Source organism: Prunus avium, chromosome 6 (assembly GCF_965620075.1).
Source record: "Prunus avium chromosome 6, drPruAviu1.hap1.1, whole genome shotgun sequence".
Lineage (NCBI taxonomy): Eukaryota > Viridiplantae > Streptophyta > Magnoliopsida > Rosales > Rosaceae > Prunus > Prunus avium.
Genome location: NC_142289.1, coordinates 10,660,291 through 10,679,011, shown reverse-complemented (window position 1 = coordinate 10,679,011; position 18,721 = coordinate 10,660,291). Strand labels below are relative to the sequence as shown.

General features: G+C 35.6%; 1 protein-coding gene, 2 long non-coding RNA genes and 1 other non-coding gene across 4 annotated transcripts; 3 read left to right on the top strand and 1 right to left on the bottom strand.

The window, feature by feature from the left end:
- Positions 1-671: 671 nt before the first annotated feature.
- Positions 672-1,922, top strand: LOC110745135 (uncharacterized). Its single transcript, XR_002524763.2, has 2 exons — positions 672-1,478; positions 1,601-1,922. It is a non-coding gene; the product is annotated as an uncharacterized LOC110745135 (long non-coding RNA).
- Positions 1,923-7,068: 5,146 nt separating this feature from the next.
- On the top strand, positions 7,069-13,884 carry LOC110745140 (MADS-box transcription factor 23-like). Its single transcript, XM_021945220.2, has 9 exons — positions 7,069-7,162; positions 7,279-7,496; positions 10,865-10,943; positions 12,491-12,552; positions 12,862-12,961; positions 13,060-13,101; positions 13,208-13,249; positions 13,365-13,518; positions 13,607-13,884. The coding sequence occupies exons 2-8, from the start codon at positions 7,315-7,317 to the stop codon at positions 13,488-13,490; spliced, it is 633 nt and encodes a 210-aa protein (XP_021800912.2). The 5' UTR covers positions 7,069-7,162; positions 7,279-7,314; the 3' UTR covers positions 13,491-13,518; positions 13,607-13,884.
- Positions 13,885-15,844: 1,960 nt separating this feature from the next.
- Positions 15,845-16,287, bottom strand: LOC148293634 (uncharacterized). The gene is made up of 2 exons (XR_015836711.1): positions 16,148-16,287; positions 15,845-16,068 (listed from the first exon to the last, which is right to left on the bottom strand). It is a non-coding gene; the product is annotated as an uncharacterized LOC148293634 (long non-coding RNA).
- Positions 16,288-18,647: 2,360 nt separating this feature from the next.
- Positions 18,648-18,721, top strand: TRNAN-GUU (transfer RNA asparagine (anticodon GUU)). The gene has a single exon. It is a non-coding gene; the product is annotated as a tRNA-Asn (tRNA).

Below are 18,721 nucleotides of genomic sequence, written 5' to 3'. Positions count from 1 at the left end.
TGGCCCGTCTCTTTGAAATTTAACATGGTATCAAAGCGGGACCCCGATCTAGACCCAGACCCACACTCCGAACTAGACCAGCCACACCTTGATTCAGTGTGGCCATCGCCCCGACCGACCGAACCCGACTCAGACTATAACCTATGAATCTTTCGTTGCACATAGACCCATATGATTAACTCCGATGTGGACTTGGTTCCACGTGTGGCCTACTATGTGGTGGTCCCACGTGAAGGGACGTGTTGAAGAATATAAGTCCCACATCGGAAACTTGACTAAATAAAATACAAGATATAATGAATGGTTCCCCTACTAATATCACCGAGGCCTTTTGTGATAAAACCCCACACCTACTGGGCTTTGTAGATGGTTAAGTTGGAGATAATATCGGTGTTGCTAGTAGTGGACCGCTGGCTCATCTCTCTAAAATTTAACATTAACCACTTGAGCTATAAGCCCTTGCCACAGTTAAGTTATTATGTGAAAAAATATTATCACACAGCCATATCAGCATATTCAGCACCTGGTGTTCAAATACACTACTAATCAAGAGAGGTACAGCAACGGTATAATAAAACCACAAAAAAAGAGACTAATAATAAATCCTAGTCCATATTAATTTACTAATATAAGAAGATACTAATAATCAATAGGTAGTATGATTGGTTTTCCACTCTTAATTGCACCGAGTTCTCCTTGTGCATCTCACATGAAGATATAGCAAACCTCTCTCTCAGCTTTGAGTGTTTTTTCTCCCAACCCTAGCCCCCCTCTCTTCTTGTGCCGCGCGCTAGGGGAGGAAGTGGTCACTGACCCTCCTCCCCTCCCCTCCTTTCACCCCCTCTTTCCCTCTCCTCCTTCCTCCCTCTTTATCTTCTATTTTTGTGGTTTTTTCCTTCCTCCTCTTCCTCTTTTCTTTCTTTTCTAGTTCCCTCTCCCCCTTCCTCCCTCGTTCCCGACCTCTCCTCCCTCTTTCCCTTTTTCTGTTCTCTCCCTCCACTTTTTTCGAGTCTTTTTCTCTTTCTTTCCAACTCTCCCTTTTTCTTGTTTTCTCCCTCATCCCCCTTTTCCGACCATTTCCTTTCTCTTCCACCTCTTGGGGGGTTTTGCTATGTTTTTGCAGAGTGATTCTCAGTTTTTCTGGTGTTTTTTCGGTTTGAGCCTGTTTGGCTATGCTCGTGGCTCTCTCTGAGAGTTGGGTGCTTTTCCCTACTGTAGTGATTGCTTGAGCCTTGTGCTATGTATTGAGATTAAATGTCTCAAGCCGTTGTGTCCCCCGTTTTTCGCCAATCTACCCCAACATCTCGTTCTCTTTTTGCCTGCTCTTCTGTTCGAATATGGACTCTCCATTGGAATACAACAATTATATCTATAAGCGCTTTGCCATGCTATTATCGGAGTGTATTTAGAGCTTTTGCTACGATTCTTGCTCTCGTGCTTGCACCAATACTCTCCAATCTCGTGGTGTCTATATTTTGGTATGTACCTTGGTGTTGTGATTGGTTCTTGATTTCTCTTAGGTGCAATGTCGGATTCGAGTGTGATGGAGAAGGCGATCTATGGAGGAATGTTTTAGTGCTGATGTGTTTATGCCTTTTAGGGAATTTCTCTTCTTAGCTGAAGATCGGTGGGTCTCTATGTACAACAGTGTTGACCTGTGTGGTGGGTGTGTATCCCCTTTGTGGCCATGATGGTGCGGTTCTCGTCCCCTATGCGGTAACAGTGGCTTTATGTTGTATTTTGTTTTGAATTTGTGATGGGGAAGATTATTATACTAGACTGTACTGGTTCTAGTCTAATCTTCCATGTGTTTGTGGGGCTTTGTTTGTTCCTGGCCTTTTCGGCTTTTGTTTTCTCTGTTTGTTTGCTTCATTGCCCAATTGAGACGAATCTTATTGTGAAATAAATGAGAATCGAGGTCATTTCGCATGAACTTGTAGATAAGAAAGAACCCACCTTCACCCCACTCTCTCTTAAGAGACAAGTTGTTGATATTTTATTCATTTAGCAATGAGAAACGGGGATGGTGAAGGAGAAATGGGTGTCGAAATCAGTGAGCTTTCCTGTTTCATTGTCCCATAGAAGCACCCTTTCACCATACGTGACCCATCCGACACGCCATAAATAATTCACTTTGTTAAACTCGACAACATCATCTAAAGCCATTGCATCACCATGATAGTATATGTTGGCTGTATTAGGAACAAAGGTAGATATATCAAAAGAAAGTGAACAAGCAAAGGGAAGAAAATGAGAGAAAAAGAAGAGTGGCAGCACTGGTAATCTGTAGAAAGAGGTCACCATTGGTGAGGGTGGGTTGACAGAGAGAGAGAGAGAGAGAGTTGTGACAAGTTTGAGAGACTTGACTTTATATCTCAAGACTGATAGGGTCTTATAATGATACAAATGTGTTGAATCAGAATCTCATAAATACAGAAAAAGACTTTATGCAAATTCATTGGCATATTAATTATCTGCATCTTTTCTACAGTCTCACTATCTAATATTTATGTGACATATATTTATATATCAACTTGGTTCATGGTTCATTACTATAATCACCACAAGATTGCCAATGATAGCCACTTCCACCAACAGGGTTCTTGGAAAGTGTTTAAATGAGAAGGATTGACAACAAGCCAATAAGAAAAAAGATGTTTTCGAAGATTACCTTAGAATCTGCTTAGAGTTGACCTTGAATAGTTTTACATCCTTGAGTAGTTTCAGAGATATGTGTTTTGCATTAATTCTATCGTAATAGCGGCGAGACCGCCTTTTTTTCTGCCAATCTGCTAGGGCTTATAGACAAATCCTGTGGAACCATATAAATTAGAAAATGCAGAAACTCTTCTACATAGTGGTTACACTAAAACCATGATCAAGAAATTAACAACTTGTTTTGAATTAATCCCAAGAGACTTAATTGTGATTAGCAAAGAACTCAACTGCTAGAGAGTTGCTTCGGTACCTGGAAATTCTCAACATTCCACTTCTTTTTTACTCAGCCTAATTGCACGCTGGATGAAAATTTTCATTCTGATTTCAAGGCCAGGCAATCATTGGCCGACGGAGGGAGGGCAATTGGGGTTTATCAGCCCCACTGAACAAAATAGTCTCTATTATTTTGTCCTAACAACTCGGTTTATCCATTGATATGTTTCTTAAGGTGCAAGTAAATGCCCAAAATATTCATGCCTCTATTTCTCATCTAGATTTAGCCACCATGAAATCAGATGTTCACCTAAGCAAATTATAATTTCATGATCAAATAGAGACAAGCTAAAAATTTTAAATGATGTTGGCACATTGATTCCCCGTCATTTTAGTCAACAAAATTAATAACATGAACGTAGACATCCTAGACCTTGAGACTTTGACCAGTTCCATATCCATAGTATGGAACAGGTTTCTTTCCTACTAGGACAAAAGGCGACCAGCGAGGGAAAAGAAATTCAAAAGAAATTGAAACCTCTGGTAACAAAAGTACTAACCATCTCATTTGGAAGTTAAAATCTACCATGTCTTCAAACGTGGAAAGTAAAGCAAACCCAGCTGAAGAACAAGACGAAATCAATGCAAGTGTGGGGAGAAATTTACCTTAAGGCTTAAGCCCAACTTGGTTCATTACACTAGGCCCAAGATTCATTGCAAGTTAAGCCGGGGGGTGGGGGAGGAGAAATGTGTCATTTGTGTTTGAACTTGAGACAATTGAATTACAGTCAAATGTTTTTACCACTGAGCTATGGACTCGTTTGGCAAGGTAGTTGGTATTTTAGCATCACACATTTTGATAAGATACTTACTGATAATATTGCATGTTTGGTTAGCTTGACAAGATTCATAATCTTAGTTAAATGTTTAGCGACTTAAAAACAACTTGAATTGGATTCTACTAGGTCATGTAATAGCATATTTCAGTTCATTCACCTATTTTAATCATATGTAGTACGAAACACATTATCGGATTAATGTTATTGTCTCCAATCCAATTTAATCCAATGCGATCCAATTCTACCCCATAATTCAATCTAATCTAAATCTCCATCACCAAACATGACCACTAAGAAAACGAAGAAAGACATGATCTAATAAAGAGCTAGGTTAAAGTGTCAAGGACCAACAGGGAAAGAACAAAAGCACAAAATAATTCACCCCCTTCGAGTTTCCACCCTAATATATTTCCATTTCCAGTTCCAGTTCCAGTGTAAAACTTCCACACTCTTCTCGAGTCTTGAAGGTCTCCTGTCAGAAATTACCTGAAGTGAAAAAGAATTAGTGTTTTCAATCCACCGAGCAAGTGGGCTTTAGAGAATCAAAAGGGACATACCTCTCCTCCGATAAAAAGGAGCCACATCTGACTTTCATTGGGCGGAGAAAATTGAAAGTTATGATAAAGTTTCATGTGCTTCTCTTATTAGTTTATGTTTGCTGTAAACATCGCAAGACTGAAAAGCAGTCATATATTGAGTATTGAATGGTGTGATGACTCGGTAAAGCAACATTTTCCTTTGTTGGGATGGTAGACTAGTGCCAAATGTCCACAAAATTGCCTTTTTTCTCTTGGTCTATGAACCTATATCATTTGTTGATGATTGACACCTGGCTAAGCTGCTAGTTGATGTCATAAAGTTGTGCTTAAATTAACCTAATCTTCGATTTGGGGTTCCTAAATCCCAGGGCCCCAATAGGATTTACAGCAAGATCGAATCTTATTGGTCTAACAAATCAAATTCACGTGGGGTTTAGCCAATGGGAATTTGTGTTTAGAGACAGGTCACCAAACCATAATGATTAACGTGGCCTTAGCCACACCACATCCTAATTATAATATATATAATTACCCACCTAAAAGAAAAAGTTTAAAAATATATATCATTAGAGAGCTTCCATTAAGGGACACCCTCATAAAGCCCACTCTGTATTATATGTTACTAATTCAAACTGAAATGTCAAATGTCATATTATTTTATTATATTTTTAAAAATAAATGGGACCCATATAATGTATAAAGTTTTAAAAGAGAATAAATGATAATGAGGTCCATAACTAAAAAAACATTAAAATAATATTTGACATCAAGTTTTTTGATATGTTATTTTTGACATATCTCTTCCAGCTTTCAAATTTATGTAAGATTTGACTACTCAGTTAGAGCAACTTTAACCCTCAATTTTTGTCATTTCTTGTCTATGTAGCAATTTGACATATCAATTGAAAATGCTCTAATAAAGAGTTTAAGAGTTGTTTAATTACAATTTACAATTAGTTAAGCTCGAGATAGAGGCATGCGAAGAAAAACACTCAAAAGTTGGCGGATGCTAATTTTAGCCTTTCGCATGTGACTTGGTATCTGAAACTTGCTGCAGGATTTCAACGCTTCAGAGAATTTCTCGTACTCTCGAAGTCCGTAATTATATATATTATATAACGCTAAATAATCCAACTCAAACTACTTTTCCTAGCTTTTTGAGTTCAATGAACTAAAAAAAATGAACTCATTTATTTTTGAGTTCACAGCCTACCAAAAAGGTGTATACAGGTGCCTTTGGCAGCCCCAACTACCAAATATTACAAGTGTTTAGATGCAATATATTAATTAGATTGCATTTTGTTGCTTTTCTGGATTGGCATGGATATATTTTAACCAGTGTTTTGAATAGCGTTTGCATAGCGCGAGCTATGCTATCGCGCTGATCATTTGCAAAGTGCACAAATAGCGTACGCCATATTAGCGAAATGCTCAAATTTGAGAAACGCTATATTAGTCTTTTAGCGATGTCTCATTGATCATTCGCGAAATGTGCTCCTCAGTTTGTATTTTATTTTTTTCTTTTAAAGTTTTCGTTTCAGTCCCATATCATCAAAAACCTACCAAAGTCACATAACCCACTCTGAAACACGCCTTAAATCATGAGCATATCACCTCTGAAAAATGCCTCTAGCCCTAACCCCCAAATTCTCCACATAATCCAGCAACCCACGAAATTGGAGGCCATTTTCGGAAAAGATTCAAGCTATATATTGGGCTGTGTTGTAGCACTAATTGAGTAGAAATTGGTGAATGATCTTCGTAAAGATCAACATTTGGATGATTATTTTCTTAATGTTGAGGAGGATTCTAGGGGAAGAAGATGATCTTTTATGTGATTGTTTTTGGTGTATTGTGAATTATCTTTGTAAGATCATATGTTTCTTTGGATTTGATGATCTTGTTGAACAATCCTTTTCTTAAATGCTTGATCATTTCTTTCATAATAATATTTATATTCTCAAAAGCTTATGAGCTTACGCGATATTATATGGGCATAAATTGCGACACGTTATACTGATAGGGATTCACAAACAATAAAACCAATGCCTCTCTCTCTCTCTCCAAATTTACCAGCTCTAGATACAACCAAAATCACACACTCATATGTGTCGAGAGACCATGACGAAGAGGGAATATGCTACAAGTAGAGGGAGAGAATATTTTGGCAAAGGTAACAAGGCGCTCAATTATCCATATATAGCCTATTACTATGTTTCAAGATGAGGATGAATATATAAACTGATCATTTCATCATTTAGTGGAGGAAAATGCTAAAAGCATCGCATTCTGACCACATAATTAGTTGTTTATATGAAGTAAATATATGTGGTTATTACAACAATATTAAAAGCCGACTATTGATTAACGCATTAATTAGCAAATCATATGGTCAGGTGATGTAATGAGATTTTGTGATCCTTTTAGCAATTACCCCTTAAACAAACATGATATGATTTATGTAAATAAACAAACAGGAAAACCAGAAGAGTATGGAAAAAATTAAGTTTCCAAATGCGCACTAACAAAACATATATATGTGTGGATGTGATAATTCACATGCATGTGTCGCTGACTTATAAGACAGATCACACCATCAAAATACTCGCAATATAAAGGATATGTATAGTTTCTATATATAGTATATCTACAAATAATATTATATAATTCATTCTTGAGTACTTCAATATACAAAGTACAGACCACTAATACAAGTTTAATCTACTCAAAACCCATTTCCCATTGAAAAATGGGTCTTACTTTCATCCCTAAACCACTTTTTGGCTATAAAGCTCTTATCATGGATGAAAATGTAACACAAGCTTCTTACAACCCACAGATTTGATCAATACCGTAAGTGTTCTTATGGGCTAGCTCCACCTATATCATGCTTTCTTCTTAATCCTCTTAATCCTCTTAATCCTTACGCTAACAATATTGAGATTATTCATCAATACTTTTTATTGCAGAAAACCTTAAGACAAAAAGGAGCTAGCTTAAGGGTTATGGGGAGGGGTAAGATTGTGATCCGGCGGATCGATAATTCGACAAGTAGGCAAGTGACTTTCTCAAAGCGTAGAAAGGGTTTGATTAAGAAGGCAAAGGAGTTGGCAATTTTGTGTGATGCAGAAGTAGGACTTATGATCTTCTCAAGCACCGGAAAGCTATTTGAATTTTCAAGCAACAGGTTTGACCAGTATTCTTTCTTTCTCCATATATGTGTTGATCCCGTGGTTCTAGCTTACTCTGTGTTCCTCTCTGGATCCTTTGAACCAACAGAAAATGACCACTCACACTTGAATACATATTTACAGATTCTTTATATATCTTACTGTTTGTGGTAAAACTTAGGTTAATTCATTAATTCAATGTTATATACGGTTTTATGTATATCTATTTACTGCAACCTAGTTTGCATGGCCTAGTGATAGAAATGCATGTATCTGCATCTAAATAACTTGTTGATGATTAGGGGTTATGAATAAATATATATATGTTATTAATTTTTATTTTTGAAATATATGTAGCTGATCTCTTAGGATGTCTAGTTTGCCGCTTTGAAGTTATGAAGAGATTCACAAAAATTGGAGCTGAACTAGAGCTTAGACTACAATGCAAGCAGTTATATAGTACCACCATTTTGTCACAGTCAAACATATTTATATAGCTCAGAATTTTGTCATGAGCTGTCATGGCTTGTATCTAGCCACCTACACCAACAAGGTGAACTTTGAATATCATCCTTGGCTGCTTAGAGTTAAGATATAATAAGAGTAGGCCAAAAAGTAACTCCTAAAAGCTAGAAAGATAATCGAAAGAACAATATTGACCAGAATATAGTTAAATGTTGTTGAAGTCCCTTAATTATAATAAGCTTACCAACTTTGAGAGCATTTATATAACTTTGTTATCTCTTCCCCCAGCCCATCCACTGCAGACCTGAACCGTTGGTTCTGGCGCCCTTCATTCTTCACTTTATAGTTGGGTTTTCTTACTTTCATTCAAATATATAACCGAAGATTCATTATCCCATTCAATGATGACTTCTTAACTCAACTCCGGGCAACTTACCAAAGACTTGTCAATGAAAAGCGTCTTCTATAGTTGGGGGTGGCAATTTTGGTAACATGATAACACTACTACTCGAAAATAATATGAAACATTCATGTTCAAGTTGATGATAATCGTGTTGTCAATCCATTTAGTGTGTATCATGTTCTTGTCATAACCGTGTTGACCTGCCTAACTCGACAATGACACGAAGACATTTGGTAATAGATCGTTATGTTAGGCTTGGCAACTTGCTTTGTTTAATCGTGTTCGTGTCATGTCAAATGAAATTATCATAAACTCAAACCAACCCTGTTAACTTATTGTGTCAAAATATATACATTCAATTTCATTTGCAAATTTATTGTGTCATGTCTGTCTGTTCATCTTTCTCTTGTTTATAAAATATAAAAAAATTGCAAATAAGATGAAGTATAACATAAATAAATAAATAAATTATAATACAATTAAAAACTTATATATCTACGGCATTGTACAACAAATAAAAGAAGCTAAAATTCTTTAGGGAGTCATAAATGAAGTTGAAATTTTAGGAGCCATAAATGCTATAATTATATATCTGCGGCATTATATGAAGTTGAAATTTTATCTACGGCTTCTAAACTTATATATCTATAGCTCCTAAATTTATATATCTAGTGTAGGGAGTCATAAATACTATAATTCTTTTTTAGTTCAATATAAATCAAAGAAGTAATATATAAAATAATATATAAATAAGAATTAAAAGAAGTAATATATAAAATAGGCAATATTAATTAAAAGTTTAAATTATTCATTAAATAAGACAACATTAAATTATAGGGAGCCACTAGCAGTCCATTCTCTCTCCTCAGATTTAGGAGCTTCTAAAGGTCTTCCTATTTTAGTAGATGGATAGAGAGCATGGTTGGAGGTGGGTATTCTCACTTTCTTCCTAAATTTTATCTAAAAATGTGGTTTAGGGTGTCCATTGCGGATGCTCTTAAAAATTAAATTTTAATATTACTTATGATCTTTTTTTTTCTTTTTTTTTTTTAAATCTTTATACAAGAGATAAGGGGGGAGGGGGTTTCCTTACAAATACTGTCAAGGTGCCATAGAGGTTCGAACCTGAGGCCACTAATATGCAAATCAAAGCCATTTTAACTAGGCTAGACCTCATTGGTCTTTTCTTCTCTTTATAAAAAAATATTACTACTTGTGGCCTTTCGATTTACTATAAAGGTTAGGTAAAACTTACTCATCATGTTAGGTTTCAAACAGGTTAACCATGACAACCAAAATGTGATTTAATTTTACCTAGTCATAAATGGGTACGTAGGTGTGTCATCTCATGCTACACGTGTAATAAATCCCGCCGTGTTTATGTTGACCCTAATTATATTGTGTATACGCTCTTCACGACATAAACACAATATACAAACATGAATTGCCAACCATGTATAGAAAGCACCCTTTCTGTTAGTGCTTTTTGTTGAAAGCACATAAAATGTTTATATAAATCTAAATACATCCTATAAATGCACTTGGAAGTGCTTCTTAGAGCATCTCCAAGGGAGATGTCAAATACCAAACATCAAATTTAAATTTGATGGCTGATGTGGCAATTTGACATCTTACACAGCTTTACACTCCACCTGATATGTCAAATTAAATTATTATTTTATTACATTTTAGTGTTGATTTATTTTTAATTAAAAAGAATAGAAAAGAAAAAATAATAAAATATTCATTTGACATCTTGCTTTTGGGATGTCAAAAATAACATCTCAATCTTCAACCTTCATTCCACATCAGCTTTGACACATCGGTTGGAATGTGTGAGATGTTATTTCTAGCTGTTAAATGTCTATGTGGCACTTTTGACATATCGGTTGGAGATGCTCTAAGAATGCTTCTATAGTGTTTCTTTATAAAGCACTAAAAAGTGGTTCTATAACTGAAGAAACACTTTTAGCTAGCTAGCTAATTCTGCCGAATACAATGAAAAGTGTACTTTTGGACATTTGAATTAATGCACTTTTAGATTACTAATTATCAAAGCATTCTCAAGCATACGTGGATTAGGCCAGTTGGTCAGAATAGTGAGTTCGCCCACTTGCACTCAAATTCGAATCCCCCTCCTCATAAGCAATTTTAAACTATTTGTATCACATTTACTGATCATAGTATAGACATGAAGTAGATGTGACCAATTTGTATAGATGGGTGTCATGCAAGTAAAACTCACCTCTATAAAACATATATATTGTAGCAGTGAATTACTTCATTTAAATTCAAAGCCATTTGTTTTCTCTCATCATGACTCAATGTTGCAAAATAGAATTTGCGAATTGAGGCATCATTTAAGTTCATTTTTATTGTGCTGCCTATACAGAACTTCAAGGGCATTAATTGTCTTTCTCATAGAGTGTTATTCTTTATGGCTTTGACGACCATTATATCCTCTTTTTCAAAAAGTCCTCATCAGGACAATCTGACCACTTCATGTCTTTCCCCCAGCATGAAATCAGTGATAGAGAGATACAACAAATCAAAGGAGGGGCATCAACAACTGCTTAACTCAGCATCAGAAATGAAGGTCTTTCCATCTACCTCTCCCTAATTTAATTCTTCTGCATTATTCAAGCATATTGTTGTTTACATTGAAGTTTATTGTTTCATCATGTTTGACCTTGAAATAAAACAATAGTAATGCTAATAATTCCACATTGCAAGAGTCAGATTTCTTTTTCTTTCTTCCCAGCTTTATTTGAGTATAAAATAGATATCAGGGTAAGCTTTATTTGAAAAGACCTGACAGTTTTGAGCAAAGAACACACATAGTCCAAGTTTATAACATACCATTATGCAAAGATTGCAGTTCTGCTTCGAATTCAGGGTTTACGGCTATAGTATCCGCATACAAATGAAACGCGTGTACGTATAGTATCTGTTTCAACATGTAGAAAGTATCACTCTGCAATATAAACAATAAACCTCTTATGTTTCCAAGAAGAAGAAAAAAAAAACTAATACATCTTTGTCTTATACCTTCTAGGCACTCAGTTATCATCTCTACTCAAGTATTGTTAGGTTTTAATGCAAAAGATATCCAACTCCCAAACAGTTGCTTGTATTGCTACCAATAAGAACGTAACTAACAAAGAAAAAGTATTACAATATTCTGTGGTCCTGCAGCCTGCTTTTTCAAGTCAAACGAACTATTTTTTAATGGAATTATGCCAATATGTGGATATTGAGAGGCTATAGTTTTGTCTTGATATATATATTCAATTCCTTTATGCTACCAATTCTACATAAGAAAAGCTTACTTTCACACCACCATCAGGCGAAGCTAATTAAACATTACTGATCAACTTCCTTGGCACTGATCAAGTATAGTTGTTAGTTAAACCAGGTTGTGATCAAGTAAATTCTCCTGGTGGCTATCTTCCAAGAATAAACTTTGTTAATATTTTCCATTATCGCCTGAATTGGGAAATATAATGATGAAGATGATGATGATGATGTATAAGATTTTACCAGATAAAACGTCACGAAAGCATTCACACCAACCTCAGAGGGATGAGATTGAGCCTTAGTTTTACCAGTACTGGTATTCCAAATAAAATTTAGTCACTACATTTTCAGCTGCCAAGGATGTGAACAACATGTAATCTTCTAAACAAAGTCCTGATGGTGGTATGAATCGTTGACATAATAACTCCATTATAAGATGGTTCGTTTGTCTTGACTAAGAAGTGCTACTAGAATATGTTGAACTAAACAAAATTGTACACATGCTGCAAGAAACTAATTTTCTTGACAAACTTGCAGCATGTGATAAATCACTCAAGGGAAAAAGGTTTAAAAACTCTGACAAATTGAAAGATTTCGATGAACATTGCTAGACAAATTTATGATGCTATGCAACCAGAGGGAGTTGGATATGAAGTACACTACATTACTACCTACCCCAAATACAATCAGATTAGTAGATATCGAAAATTCAACCACCTCATGTATTTCTATAATGACATGTTTCTGACAGATTATTGAAAGATCTTTGTCTCTGTTTGATCATATGGACTGATGCAATTCTCCGAAGTTGCATGCATTTTATTTTTGTGTTATTTTACTTGCTAGTTTTGGCAAAGGGAGGTAGCCAACTTAAGGCAACAACTGCAGAGCTTGAAAGAACATCATCGGTACAATCTTTCTCCTGCAGTTTTAAATTGAACAATTTTGTTTGAGCACACAAACATTCAAATAATGATGGCTGCAAGTAATGTACCGTTTAATGGATGGTAGTGCTCATAATATGCTTCATAGAATCCTTTACAATGTCCAAACAGGTATGATGTCTAATTATATGTATCTACCATATATAATCCAAACTGTATATATAGCAAAGGTAAGCAAATCAGAAATGGGAGAACGCGACACTAATAGTAATAGACATTAGATTGTGAAAATATATCAAACACCTGATGATAATCTGCATTCTGGTATGACAGGCAGTTCATGGGAGAACAGCTTTATGGCTTGAGTGTCAAAGAACTGAAGGGTCTAGAAAGTCAATTAGAAATGAGTCTGCAGGTTATTCGTATGCAAAAGGTCAGATCAAATGCTTTAATTTGTGTATAATCTCATTTCCTGCTGATATCTATTGATTTTGGTAGAAGTTTGACAAATAACAAGCATTGAAATTGCAGGAACAAATATTAACTGATGAAATAGAAGAGCTCAATGAAAAGGTCTTTCCAGAAACACATAATTACTCATTCCTTGTTACACATTCCACCTAAGAGTTAATTCAATTTCAACCATCATAGCATTTTCTTATTTCTCTGATCCATGCAGAGCAATCTTGTTCATCAACAAAACATGGAACTCTTTAAGAAGGTAAATCTCATTTTTCAAGAAAAAATGGAATTGCTCAAGCAGGTATTCTGATCTATATAACTACAACATGTAATACAACATCATAAAAACATCACTAATTGACTTCATGTATCAGGTTTATGGCACAACTGCTGTGAATTCAGATAGCAGAAATGCCTGCATTCCCTATGGCATGAGCACAAGTGATGATTCGCATGTCCCGAACCAGCTTCAGCTGCGCCGGCCCAACCAACAAACTTAACATACACCACAAAGAGCAATCAAAATGGGTAAAATTCTCATTCACATTCTTTAATTGAGAAAAATAAACCAACACTGTGTAACATTTTCATCTAAAATGTGCTGATCAAAATGCAGCAGCAGTCTATATATCAAAGAAGTACCTGAGGATCGTGGACAAATGTTAGCTGACTTGCCCTAAACAAAATACCTTACAACCCAAGTATATAATGCAAAACTTTTTTTTTCTTTTCGCTGGAGAGCATAGATTGTTAAAGTTCTAGCTAAGTTGCCTTTGTGCCCTGGTGGGATTGTCTTGTTTTTTTTCCTTCTTCTTTTTATCGGCCTGTTGGGCTTGCCTGTTATGGCAGTTGTAATTGTTGGGTTTCTCGTCCCTGGGGTTTTTTTGTGCTCTTCATGGCCTTTGATGGCCCTGTAAAAACTTTCCTTTGTCTAATAAAATTTCTATTTATTTGCAATCCAAAATACAAAAAAATAAAAATAAAAATTGATTACCGAAAAAGAAGTTATCAGCAATTGAGGTTAGAGTCGCAGACAACAAAAATATTTAAATAGATATTTTGTTCATGAATATTCTTAGCTCTCGATGATATTTCAAGATGAGGGACAACAGTTGTAGGGGATTTCACTAAATTTGTCCTCTAATTTCCAACATCAAGCAATAATTGCAGGGGTCTATAGCTCAAGTGGTTAAGAGTATTTATCTCTGCACTCGAGGTTTTAGGTTCGATTACCCCTCTCTAATATCGCTTGTATAAAAAAAGAAAAAAAAAAAGATCAACAAAGAGCACACACAAAAAGGAAAATTAATATTAAATCCAGATCATTTAATTTTAAAACTGATAACACTCTTTTTTTTTTTTTTACTAACACTTTTAAATTAGTAGAAACACCAATGTGACATGTATGGAACAGAGCCAATGTGACATAAATGTAAAATTAGATTTTTTTTTTTTTTTTCTCAGCTTTGTTTTTTTTTCTCAGCTGCTGCTCCCATCTCATTTGAGGGATTCCTTCGAGCCTTTATTGTGTAGGCCCAGGTGGTCGGATTGGGGTCGTTATGTCGTCGATACGTCGTACGACATCAAACCCTCGTGGTTTTCATTAGTCCTTTTAAATTGGTCTATATTGAGTCCACGTAAGTATAAAATATTTTATCATTTAACAAACATATTAACATATTCTTTTATGTATGTGCTTATGTGTAGATTTTTCATCAATTTACCAATTTAAATTGATCTCAAAGTTTGAGGGGTTCTATATAATTAACCTTTTTCTCGATGAAATTGCTCTATTTAGAAATCTTAATTTTTTTACATTCATACATAAAACTTACTTAGAAATGTGATTAATTAACCAAAATAGGGTTTATCCATGGAAGTGAATTAGACCCTTTAACTTAATTCTAACACATTTCTCCGCTCACCCAACCCTTGCAATTTTATTTCCACCCCTATGGGTAAGGATAAGGGCAATTACTATGCACTTTTATTTATTTTCTATTTTTTTATACTTAAACTTTAAAAATTAATTTTATTATTTAAACTTCATAGAAAAAAATTTCAAAATTTTTTGGTATTTTTTTCGATTTTATCGTTGGATTGCAGTGGAAAATTTGATTGGACGCCCTAGGTGCTGCCACGTGTCTTGTAGCAGTGGAAAACAAATTTGAAAAGCGCGCTGACGCCAGCCTAGCATCAGCAAACCCAGGCAACAGCACGGGCTGGATCTACCTTTGGGCTTGCCCAAGTTGGTGGCCCCCACCCCATCACGTCTTGCTCGGGCTGCTTTGTGCACGCTGGAGTTATCTTGCGGACCTAGGGCCCCCTCTTGCCTGGCTAAACCCTTGCGGTGGAAGTGCTCTTAAGCTAACCGCAATGACTTAACAAACATAAGAAATTAATGTTGTAATAAGCAAATATTTTACTTCAAAAACTTGGGAATTTCTCAAACCATATCCTTCTTTTTGTTCTTTGTGGGGTTTCTCTTGCTTCAATTTATGATCATTGTGTGGAACATTGTTACTTATTGTGTAAAAGCCGTGCATTGTTGAAGTAACATATATACTAAGGTAGATCCAGTTTAACACAAATAATAAGACTTCTTTCTGATCTTAGAATTTGTAATGAATCTCAATAGAGCTACCTACCATGTGTTCAAAATACATAACTAATTTTTAGAAGATCCATATTAAAGCTATGCATTTGTCTTCTTATTGAAATTTTGTTACGAGATTAATACGGGATACGAGTACCGTTAGAACAGTGTACAGACGCCACTCACATCCCGAATTAATCTCACAACATACATCCATCCCGCATTACAGAAAACCTCCTCACGATTGAGCATCAGAAATTGAAAAAGGAAACAGAAGATTCAAATTTGCATATATATATATGCTTACACATATAGATCTGAAATCTTGTAAATACAATGATTAATAATAAATAAATAAATAATCTATATTCTATACTTACTTACACATCTAGCTAGTGCAGCTAGACACAACAACATCACTCATGTGAGCCATCCCATCTCACATCATGAAACATGGCTTGAATATGTCTATTTACTTGTTCCTGCAAGTGACACCCCTCATCAAAATTCTGGGAATAGCTGACTGCATCATACTGAAACGACATAGTTTTGGACCCGTACATGTTTCTGCTTCTGCCCCTATCACTCAACAACCTCCGCAGCAAGTTTCGCCATCGCCGGCTTCTCTTGCTGCCGCCGCAGCTGTGGAGGCGAGTGTACTCCTTTTCCCCCTGCACTGGAAAGCATGAAGGAGACATCATGCACCTGGAAAGGTTAGGGGATCTCCTGTGATGTTCAATAACATCATCTCTCTCCATTATTAACACTAAGGCAAGGATATGTTGGCTCTCTCTCTCTCTCTCTCTTTATAGGTACTAATAATAATAAGCATGGTGGATGCAGAATTGTATTCTTATTGTAATTGCACCAGTCTTGTGGGCCTCAAGCATGGTTTCAGATTGAAAATGATGGCACAGACAAAAATCACATGCACGCAAAGCATATTTTCACACCAACTCTCTCCTTCCTGGCTACAGAATATATCGTTTGTTGATTGGTTATTTTAAGCATATTATATGTGTTTGTAAAGAGTAGGGGTTGTTTTGTTTGTTACTAATATCAACCAAAATTTTCAGCCCTTTCGAATTGGAGTTTTATCATCTTAAAGAACCTTCCAAAAACTTCGAGGCGCTATTAGATAAGTCCGGATATCTTTCCTTTTGAGTTGTTCAGTTAGATCTATCGAAATGTTTAGGCTCATTTTATACATCAATTGTTCCTAATTTTAATTTTAATGGAAACAAATTGAAACTCTCTCCCATTTTATGCATCATTTGCTCCTAATTGTAAATTGGATGGAACCAAATTAAAAGATATGCAAACAGTACGTATGAAAACTACAAGACAGCCCCAAATCATGAGATAAAACAAAAAAAGACCATACTCATAAGTCAGGTATCTAAACCAATATTCCGCTTTTACAAGTTCTATTATTTTTTAATTAATTGGGGAGGGGAGGGGAGGGGAGGCAGAGTTTTGCAAGGGTGAGAAGAGATGGTGGGATCCATTATTTATAGGCCACGAACACTCTTTATCATGGCAGAAAATTAATGGCAACACCTACTTCGACCACAGTCACGTGATCTGTATCCAATTCGTGATCAACACTCGTTGGCCATGGATATAGTTTGCGGCGAACACGAATACATGCCGCCAGTGTATCCGTGGCATATAATAAAGTTTTCTAGTAGTGATTAGTCTTACAAGCATCCTATTTGTGTGATTATTGTTATTATTCTTGTATAGGAACTTCTGTGGTTGTTTATTGTATAACATTAAAGATGAAGAGAATCTCCACCACTGATTTTGATTGATTGAAACAGCTTGGTTGTTAACTTGATCCTGTTATAATATGTTAAAGCCCTTATAACAAAATGCTTGACACATATTTTATGCATTTGAAAGATTCTTAACTGTAAAGAACAAGGCACACAGGCTAATAAACTTATGTACATTTGATAATATAGGGGGATGGGTGGGGGGCTCCCGGAAGAGTAGTTCCCTTCTCCTTCAAGATGGTGGATACTCGCATCTTATGACCTTCATTGAAGAACTAATCTCGCCTAATCCTCTATTATTTAAAAATAAAAATAAAAATAAAAATTTATGTACATTTGAACATTGAAATCTCATTTAGTAAATTTCATAGGGTGTAAAGTTGCTATGCAAACAGGAGTTTCTATAAATCAAGGGTATCAAGGGATGTAATGAGAGCAAATGTTAGTAGAAGAAAAATAAACAGCAAGAGCCAAGAAAGCACATAATTGATTTTCTCCAATGATTAATTCGTAGACATGTTGAATGAAATGCCATGAACTAAAATGATGCAAAAAAATTTTTTAATGGGAATTCCTGACAGCCATGAAAATGTTGTAAGATAAACAAAAGAGAAATAATTATCCAACTCGATTTAAGCATGTGATTGCGGGACAAGACAACAACACATCAACCAGCCACACCCCCCACCAAAACTTGTGGGGACTTGGTAATTGTCGTGTTTCTGTAATTTGTGTGGGGGAGAGATAAACTGATGATGAAGATATAAGCCGAGGACAGTAGTGTCATGTAGGCAAATACTACAGTCTCTGGGATATAGTGTTCCCTGTTTTTTTCTTAATCTCTCTTGTTCTTTTCCCCTCCTTGGATTCCTTTATATTTTATCACTCAAGCTTGAACAATGTGATAGTTATTTACTTCCACGTATTTATCAAGTAGCTATTCAGAAATACACTTAGAAATAGTCATTATACATTGACTTGAGTAATTGTCATGTCAGTTATTCATGCACTCGAGATCTTGTGTTCAAATTTCTCGTCTCTAATATCGCTTGTATAAAAAATTAAACTTGACTATTTTGTCAAACAAATCAAATATTTGAGGCCAAGATCTAGAGCGCACATGTCGTGAAAAGTATGGACCCAGACAAGGATAATGCTTGTACTGTTGTTGCAGATGGACAGGATTGAATTGAGTATAGAAGCAGCAATTGTCCCACTCCAAAACACACATAATTGTATCATCAAACAATTATATATGTGTAAAATGGCTCGTATTACAACAAGCTGGAATAGCTCAGTTGGCTAGAGCGTGTGGCTGTTAACCACAAGGTCGGAGGTTCGAGCCCTCCTTCTAGCG

Coding starts and splice junctions, on each gene's coding strand:
- LOC110745140 (XM_021945220.2), top strand. CDS start 7,315: ATGGGGAGGGGTAAGATTGTGATCCGGCGGATCGATAATTCGACAAGT. Junction 10,944..12,490: donor ACTCAGCATCAGAAATGAAG/GTCTTTCCATCT, acceptor TTTACTTGCTAG/TTTTGGCAAAGGGAGGTAGC. Junction 12,553..12,861: donor AGCTTGAAAGAACATCATCG/GTACAATCTTTC, acceptor CTGGTATGACAG/GCAGTTCATGGGAGAACAGC.